The 9,382-nt window shown below is 39.7% G+C and overlaps 2 protein-coding genes across 2 annotated transcripts; one reads left to right on the top strand and one right to left on the bottom strand.

The window, feature by feature from the left end:
• Positions 1-253: 253 nt before the first annotated feature.
• LOC137970086 (uncharacterized) lies at positions 254-6,178 on the top strand. The gene is made up of 3 exons (XM_068816561.1): positions 254-2,070; positions 2,503-3,935; positions 5,579-6,178. Exons 1-3 carry the CDS (start codon positions 857-859, stop codon positions 5,878-5,880), a joined length of 2,949 nt encoding a protein of 982 aa, XP_068672662.1. The 5' UTR covers positions 254-856; the 3' UTR covers positions 5,881-6,178.
• Positions 5,941-9,303, bottom strand: LOC137970104 (transmembrane protein 11, mitochondrial-like). The gene is made up of 2 exons (XM_068816584.1): positions 9,274-9,303; positions 5,941-7,301 (listed from the first exon to the last, which is right to left on the bottom strand). The coding sequence occupies exons 1-2, from the start codon at positions 9,288-9,290 to the stop codon at positions 6,785-6,787; spliced, it is 534 nt and encodes a 177-aa protein (XP_068672685.1). The 5' UTR covers positions 9,291-9,303; the 3' UTR covers positions 5,941-6,784.
• Positions 9,304-9,382: the final 79 nt, after the last annotated feature.

Raw genomic sequence — 9,382 nt, 5'->3', positions numbered from 1 at the left:
AGGTTGAAGAAGTGATTGGCTAGTCCCTAGTTCCCATGAATATTTTGGAAGTCGCCGAGGAAATGTTCTATTCAATCACACTTAACCTTCCTTAGCGCTTTTACCAAGTCCCTTGTGACTCTCAGTTGCAGTAATGTAGAAGTTCCCTCAGTTGGCTTCACTGATCAGTAACATTTGGGCAACCAACAAACGGCAGCATTCCACGTAAACGCCATCAAGCGTCTTGTTGACGTTACATTCTCCCCATGTCGTGCGCGGCCAAGATAGTTGATTTTCGACTTCAAAATGGCGCGTGTAGCAGCTGTTAATCAGCTTATTTCAAAAGTCCATGAATGGTTGATGAAGACGATAACAAATCAGATCTTCACGACTTTTGAGAACTCGGTGGTTGTGAAGGAGAGTTTTGAGCAGCTGACGCCAACAGAGAGGATCTTTTGGGTCTTTTACACGCTCATTGTTCTTTCCGAGGGCATATTCAAATTTACTGGAACAACTTTACAGGTTGAATCGGCATACCATTTAGCGAAACAATTACCAGAGTCTTGGGGAACAAAACAGGTGTTTGAAGCGTCTGTTTAATTTTAAAATCGCAAAGTAATTCATCAAGAACAGTTGCTCTCTGCTGGAGGTCGATCAATTCAATTTATGCTGAGTCAAAGATCTGATCAAATGCTCAAGAGATTTCATCAGCATTTGGCGATATCATTTTTCATCGATTCAGCTTGTTTTAATAGACAACAAAAAAGAGATAGGAGCTGTGATTTCCAAGAAACGATCAAGTCAATCTGACAACAAGTTTTACAAGCCCTTGATTGGAGAGTTATTACATAACGTTTCGTTAAACGTTGCACTCGAAATGGCTACTTCAGCCGGCACAACACCGCTTATAGGATCGAATGATGATGATCTCGAAGGCGATCCAAACACAGAGGGGCTCGGTGCAGCTGAAAACGTTAGCGACAACTCATGTGACAACGAGGTTCCAGGGAAACAGCCGTTGTCGATAAAACGTAGGATTGCCTTGGTTGGCGCTCTTCTACTTTGCGTGTTCACTGTCTTCGCGTTTGCATTTCTGCTTCCTTGTCATAAACAGCGGTGCCAGAAAGTTCCAGTTTGTCCTGGCAAAGGAGACTTGAAGTCGATTAACTGGACTGCTAATTTTAGCGGGATTATCCCAGGTCTTCTCTCCCTGGCAGACACTACCGGCTATGGTGGTGCAGACATTTTAGTTGAGTTCAACATTAAGGAAGACGAATTTGATAATTCCTCGTTTTTAAGCGAGATTTGTAAGGATAAAATTTGTCGTGGTAGTGGTGTTCTAGCCATCGATGGCTCCTGTGGCACCAGATTGTGGATTTTTAATAATAACTTCTCCTTTAGTCTTATGGACTGTGAGAGGATTGCTGGAGGAACAGATAGTAATGACCGGCATTGCTTGTTGCTGGAAGAGAAGGTCAAAGTTGTCCTTCTTAATATTAATAATGGAACAACAAAATGGCAGTCGGAATCAAAGGCCAACCAAAGGATATCTGCATTGAAATATGTCAATGATATAGACAACGATGGTGTTAGAGATGTTGTGTTTGTGAATGAGCGAGGTGGTCGTGGCAGTGAGGGTAATATCAACTTGCTTTCAGGGAAAACTGGGAAAGCTGTTGGTCGCTCCCTCCCTTTACCAGAAGGTGATGGTGGAAGTAACATCCTTGCTGTTCATACTTTGTCAAATGCAGAACAGTTTGTGATAATTGGCTCAAAGTCAGCAAAGAAGAACAGAACGTCATTGTGGGCTATATCAGTCCATGATCTTTTAAACAAGGTTAGAAATGGAACCAAAGTGATACCAGGCATACCTTGGGGGAAGCGTCATCCAGACACGGTCACTGGCTTCATTTCCATTTTCAAAGAATCTCTGATCCTAGGGCAACCACTCCTGACTGATCTTGATTCTGATGGTGAGAAAGACATTGTCTTTTTGGAAGAGAGGAATGGACTTTCCCTTAGGGCTATGAATGGAAATAATCTAGGAGTTTTGTGGAATATCACTGTACCATCAGCTGTTTCCATTGACAAGTAAGTGTGGTGTTTATTTTTCAAATATTGTCACTCAATCTACGTTTCCACATGGTCTTGTCTATCATAGTGAACAGGAGGTCTTGACCTTTATACACTGGTATACTGGGAGATGGTCTCACAGAAGGTGAGTTTCCTTCCTTTTGGCACCTTTCATAGGAAGAGGTCTGATATAATCGTTTTCTTTTCCCCAGAAAACATGTCAAACAACCAGAGCTCTACATAGAGGCAGCTTAAATGCTAGTCATTTGAGGGTCATAATTGCTACCCCAGCTAAGATCAGCATCAGACCCAAGTTGTTTAAAAGGTGGATGAAGCTATCCACCAGATTAATCACTATTTATTGGATAGTACAATTGTTTTCGCTGACTTACCCACTGGATAGTCTTCATTATTATATAATAATAATAATATAATTATTTTACTTTTCAGGTTATTCCAAGTACAACACTCTGCTGAAGGAAATTCCACAGATGTTGCTCTGTTGGTTAAACATGGAAACCATTCCTGTTCACTTATGGTCATTGCTGGACTAACAGGAAAGACCAGGTGGTCTTTTGAGAGTAGTACTGGTTTCCCTGTCGCTCCAGTACCAGTGCAAGGACTGTCGGGTGTGAAGGAAGCTTTTGTGTTGTGGCTTTCAAAAGCAGAGGCTATGAGGTTATTCCCTAGGTCAAGGAAATCCAGGGAAATTCAGCCTGGCAGTCCTCAAGACCAAAATGCCAAAGGGCATACAGCCACAAAAACTAGAAAACTTTTATCCTCTATCTTGAGAAAGGGAGACAGAGATAAACATCTTACAAGCACTGGTATGCATTTGAAATCTAATCCAGAACAGTTCTCTCACCACAACAATGATGATAATCGTTCAGAAGAGAGCAAAGATTTTGACAATGACTTGAAAGATAATATTGATTTTAGCTCTTACCGTGACGAAGTTGCTGGTATTTTGGTTAGGAAATTTGATCTTGACCTTGATGGAGAAATTGAGAGGAAAGGTACCAGTGATTCTCTTGTTGCCATGCAAGAAGCTCTTGATGCATGGGATGAAAATATCAAAACTGGGAAAGCATTACTGTTCCCAAGGAATGAGTACATTCAAGATCCAAGGATGGGTTCAAACAAGGAATCCTTTTATGATCCAAAGAACTCTTTCCATTTTTTGCACAATGCTGGTATAATTAGTCAGCAGACATGGAAGAGGAAAAGACGATTGAGTAAGCACAATTACCGTGATCTTGCCCAGGAACTCCGAGATTTGGCAAACCAAAAACAAGACGAGGATCTAGCTTTGGGTGTTAAAAAGGAGGACGAAACTACATATGTGCAAAGTGGAGGCAAGGGTTTAATAAAGAGAAATGGCAAACTAGGTAGCTTGATCAAGAGTGAAAATGCAGATCATAAATCTTCCCTCAGCAGTCAGGAGGAAGACTTGCTTAGCAGTATGAGCATTCAAAAGAAAAGTGAAATGTTATCCAATGACAGGCAAGGGCAGAAAAATTTAGGCTCCAGAAGTAGAGGAGACTTCAAAATCAGGGAAATGACCTTAAGGCAAGAGAGTCTAATTGCCTCCAAAGAATCTGTTAGAGAAAGTGCACAAGATATTCTGCAAAGACTGTCTGCAAATAACATGCTCAAAAAGAAGAAGATCCCTTTTGAGAATGACAGGCAGGATAATTTAAATGTGGGACCAGCTGAGAAGCCCTCCTTCCATAAGAGGTCTGTTGGGTCCTCGCGACCAGGATCACAGTGTATCAAAAGTTCAAATGATGATGCTGATTCATATGTAGCTGTGCTGTTGATTAAGGATGCTGAAGGAAGACAGCATCTTGCTGAAATTACTGAAGAAAGACCTCTTTACTTGGGTGAGTGTCAAATATAGAATTATTTAACCTATTGATTCTGGAACTGCCCCCAATTGATGAGTAAAATAATAATTGTCTGGCATTAGACAGAGTAAAATCTCTCAAGTCTCATTCCTTGGAGACAATGGGTTTAAGGGGTAAAGTAAAAGTAAAAAGTGACCACATTTAATGTCGATAACTTGTAACAGTAATTAAACTGACAAACCTGAGGTGGATGGTGCACTCATTTTACTCCCCCCTCTCCACCAGTGTTCTGTTTTAAAGGTATTTAAAGCTACTTGAGCTACAGTACACTGAAAGTAAAGAAGTCGAAACAAGGATGTGAGATCCAGGGATCGAACTCGGGACCTTATGCACCAAGGCCGTGCACTAACCAACTGTGCCACAGTCTTTTCCTCTCCCATGTTTGCTATACCACTGTGTAGATGTAAGCTGTGCTCCAAGGTCACACATGGACGGTACAGCGGCAACCAGAGGCGCCATAGTGTGCTTTTGGTTTGACTCTGTTGAGCTGCGTTGTTGCTGTTGAGTTGCGACGGCGATTAGCTGTGACAATTATTGTTAATTATTATTATTATTATTTAATTATTATTAGAGCGATTTTCAATTAAGTGTCATAAAACCAAAACCAAGGTAATTACTTTAGCCAATCAGAAAGGACGGAGACAATCCAGTAAACCAATCAAAACTCAAAGTAATTACACGTAGCCGACACAAAGCGCAGGAAAATGTGCACGCGCGAGCCATGATTGGTTTTGGTTTCACTTCTGATTGGTTGAAAAAGTGCCGCGAGAACTTTGAACCAATCACTGAGTGAACTAATCATAAACCAAAGCAATTTGCTAATTACTTTTGACACAATTGAAAACCACTCTAAAATGAGCAGTAACTGTAAGACCATAGACCCATCTTAAATTTTAAGATTACACAATGTCATACCCTTTAATGCAAAAAATCCTTCTGCCTTAACATACTGCCATTGAGTTTTTGCAGAAGCAAATGACCATGAAGTGTGTAACTTGCAACTCTTTTCCTTGGAACAAAGCTGGGGATTTTAGGACAGCAATTTTATGCCCAAATATGGACATAAATAAGATCGAAGCTGCAGGTGTGGGAAAATGTGCGAGCTACGTTACATCTAAATAAAGGAAATTTTTAAACTTAAAAACCCCAGTCCTGAACCAGAGTTAATTGAAGGTCGAGCTTCTGGTTTTTGGAATGTGGGTAAACATGAATAAAAGATAAAAATGCAGTTTTTCTATAAATGTAGGACCCTCATTAAATATTAACTTAAAACGTGCCATGTCAACCAGGCCTACTTTGCAATAACCTCCAAACACACTGGCATTGAAAGTGAAGTTTGAAATCTCTCAAATGCAGTTTGCCATGTTAGAGGCTCAACACAAATTTATCAACAGACACCTTCCTTAAACTTATTTACTGGATGAAATAGTGCAGTGAAGTGGGGTTTCGTTAATTCCTACTGAAATACACTCAATACCTTTCAAGATCTCAAAGCTATGCAAGTGTGCATGTCAGTGTATTGACAAAACATCCCTGGTTGCGAACATCCCGTAATGTTGAAGTAACTCTAGTATGTATACGGCAAGCATTTTGACACCATAAAAAAATTTTCATTACAGATGCAGAAGAATACGAAAGATTGTTTAATGTCAAGAAAGGAGTTGCAAGACCAAGCTCATGTTTACGACTAATACCCAGTCTCCAGTCTGAACCTGTGCTAAGAGATACAGAGGAGGGCCTGGATCTGGTATACACTGTCACCTTGGTTTCAGAGGGAAATTCTCACCATGTTGGAAAAGTTAGGAAAATGACCATGTCACAAGTTTTTCAAAACCTGGAAGGCTTAAAAACTGTGATTTCCAAGAAACAAATATCAAAAAGGGAAAATGATTATTCTATTAGCTTCCCAAGAATTAATTAATGGCAGTGAAATCCCATTGTTCTTCATCAATAACATTTTAAATTTTATAATCAATGCAAATTTGCTGATCAAGATGAATATTTTATTTATTGCAGCCAAAAAATGGCAATGACATATTTCATTATCAGTTTCTTGTGACATTGGTGCCGATGATCAAGGTTCTAAATGTGACACAAGATAGCTGTCTCACCGAATGATGAGCTTTGTTAAATGAATGGTATCTCAGACATGCACTTAACCCTGTACTTCCTAAGGCTGACACTTAGAGATTTCCCGAATAAAAACACTCTGAAAGCTGTCCCCTTTTATGTTGTAACTGGAGAGTCTTACCAGAGTTTGAATCCCACAAGAGTTTGGAAGGTAGCAGTATGTTACAACATTTCAATAAGGTTACTAGTATTGATGGCTTCTGGCCACTCAATCCTTTACAGTAAACATGAAGAAGTTGCATATCTCCCTCCTGATTTTCGTTCAAATTCATCTAATCATGTCAAAAAGGCATATAAATAAATGGAGTAAAAGGTGAATTGAAAATACTATTTTGACTTCATTTGATTTGGCCCTGTCGACGGGTTAAGTAAAAAATGGCCCGACTTTCTAATACAATTGGATAACAGATGGGATCTTGCTTTAATGCAGCAACTTTAAAAGCAAAGAATTTTTGGGCAAATAAAATTCATGACAACTGAAGACTTTCTATGACAGTGCTTCTTTAACCCAAAACCAATGATTTCTTCTGTTGTGCATCAGATTACAATTCACTTTGTTTGACTTAACAAACAAACAAACGACACAAGTGGTTGATTATTGTACTCAAAATACCAGGCTATGCATACCCGATATCGAATAACCAGTGAAGCTCAACAAAATGTACTGATTTGAGAATCACAACACTTTCGAAGTATCAACCAAAATACCACCAGTAGACCTTCCAACCACAATAAACAAATGCAGATCCTGCTATCAAGTTCTGAAGTCTTTTGCGATATTTATCATCTTTTCTGACAAGGACAATGGGTGATGACGAGGTTAAACTTCCCAAAGGTAGCTTTGCAAGTTTTTTAGTGTCATATTCAACTTGATACTGACAGCATGGATCAAACTGCCATGAAATGCCATACAGTACTGCACACAAAAAGCTTACACCTCCACAACCAAAACTAACAGGTTCCTTGAGAACTTTGGGTAGTATCCGAGGGCTTAAAAAGCAGCCAAGTCCCGCAATAACTGCAGTCTTGTGTAAACAATTCCCAACTTGAATCCAACGAGCAGTTTCCTCTCCGATTGCAGTAGGTTCAATTACAATCATTCCACACTGGGATTCTAGTGCTCTCTCTAAATCTGCCTCAAACTGTTCATGTGCATCCTCTGAATCATAAATTTCATGGATGATAACACAGCCTCCCTCACAGACATCTTCACTAAAAGAAAATGCAAGAAATTGTAAGTTAATTCTTAATTTAATGCCTAGATGTTGGAGGCTGTGGGGTTAAACAGCCTCACCAACTGTTGAAGCCTCATAGAAGAGAGCACTGCCTGTTTATTGAAAAATCAGCAAAATGGTACATAATTTAGTCTTGTAGCCTATGAAGAAAACAATTTTAGGCCCCATTTCACAATACTTTTTCCAACAAACAACATTTTATTTATTTTTGGGTATCTTAATCCAGTATCATTCCTTCATGTATTAAAGTATTTTTCATGTCCGTTTGAATATAATGATGATGATGATATTAATTTAATGTCACACACAATGGAAGACGCAGTATTATTGGGAGGAAAAAGGCAGGGGATAAAGTGTCGTCCAGGACCCAAGTGCCGCCTGCCACTGCGAGGCCAGTCACTGGGGCTAGGCTTGTGTCAGCGAATGGCACACTAGCCGTGCACGGAGCACAGCTGCCCTGAGTAGCATGTACCCATGCCAAGCTCCTACAAGGTTGGGCCAGCAAGGGGAAGTGGATGTGCCACCGTTTCTCACCCAAGCTAGGGCAACCCCGCCATCGCAGTGTGGGAATGAAGGGTTGGCGCTGTCAACACTTATCCCTAAAGTAAAAAAATATAAAATGCAAGCACAAGTCCTTTATCAACCCATTGACCCATTGACTCCTGGGGGTTAGAATTAACAGATTTTACTCTGCCTAACGCCAGACGATTTTTCTTGACAACTGGGGGGCATCTTACCGCACCTGGGCCCAGTTGTTCAAAAGCTGATTAACGCTAATCCCAGATTAAAAATTAACCAAGGAGTTTATTTCTCTTCTTTCAAGTGCTGTTCAACGCTGATATTCGGCAAAACTTTACATTAGAAGAAGTCAATCTTGAAAAACAAAAATAAGCAAAAGAAACTTTCACCAAAAAGTTAAAAATTGAAACAAAAGTTTACGCTTATCCTGGATTAAGTTAATCCGGTTTCGAACAACCGGCCCATGAGGGGTCAATTGGGTTAATAATTAAGAAAAATGTTTAATAATTCATTATTAAGAGGATTGCATATCAAATCAAATCTTGAAAATTAACCCATTCACACCTGAAACGCCCTAGGGTGGCCCCATTGACAAGTAAAATTGTCTGACGTTACACAGAGTAAAATCTATTAAGTGTCACTCTCAGGGGTAAATGGGACTAAATATATTAAGCACACTACGTGCTGTATCATCAAATTATCCACAATTAATTTGTCTTTGCTCATGATCCAAGAAGCAAATGCACTATCAATTTATTAAGACACTGAGCACAAAATCATAGCAGAATATCCCACAATTACTGTTACCAATTGGCGGCCTTCTGTGAAGTCAACGAGTCAGACATCCAAAAGACGCTGTTCTTACTTAATGAAATGCAAATAAGTCGGGGTTAATCTCTTCTGTCCATTGTTTTGAATGCCAACAATTAATGATGTTGTAATTTTTCATTGAAGCAAAGTAACCTTTCTTTTCATGTCACTATCCATTTCAATTGAGGCGATACTTACGTATGGCAAATTAATGTCGCCACAAGTAAGTCATGCTTATATTTCGCACAATACCGTTAATAGCTCGCTTTGGAGATGGAAGAACGTAGCACTATCTACTGAATGCATTTTGGAAAAAAAATTAAAGTAACCAGTAATCTGTTGTCCCTTTCCCGTTTTTATAACACTGAAAAAATATTTACCGTTTTACGGTAATTATCACGATTAAAGAATAAACCCAAAGCGTGTACGGTTGACGATGCACAATGTAATGTACGCTTAAGCTTATAATCGACGTCTATCACTCGCACGCTCTCCCGATCAACCCGATTCCCCAAATGAGAACACGTAACCAACTTAAACAGACTGTCGCGCAAAAAAAATTCATAGTACCAGCGTAGCGGGAACAAAAGAGACGTTTTAAAACAAAGACCAAATATTACCTCAACTCGTCCGCCATGTTTTTGACTACGTGCCAGGCAATCGTCAAATTTGGGCAAGAGATCCTGGGAATGAATATCGAGGTCGAGGCTAGATATAAATGGGGAATGA

The sequence above is a fragment of the Montipora foliosa genome, chromosome 9, assembly GCF_036669935.1.
Source record: "Montipora foliosa isolate CH-2021 chromosome 9, ASM3666993v2, whole genome shotgun sequence".
Classification (NCBI taxonomy): Eukaryota; Metazoa; Cnidaria; class Anthozoa; order Scleractinia; family Acroporidae; genus Montipora; species Montipora foliosa.
The sequence above is the reverse complement of the archived record's forward strand: the minus strand, read 5'-3'. Positions and strand labels throughout refer to the sequence as shown.

Bases quoted from the DNA above. Each gene is read 5' to 3' on its own strand.
- LOC137970086 (XM_068816561.1), top strand. From the start codon at position 857: ATGGCTACTTCAGCCGGCACAACACCGCTTATAGGATCGAATGATGAT. The intron at 2,071-2,502 runs GTAAGTGTGGTG...TTTACTTTTCAG, and splicing joins TCAGCTGTTTCCATTGACAA to GTTATTCCAAGTACAACACT. The intron at 3,936-5,578 runs GTGAGTGTCAAA...TTTTCATTACAG, and splicing joins AGAAAGACCTCTTTACTTGG to ATGCAGAAGAATACGAAAGA.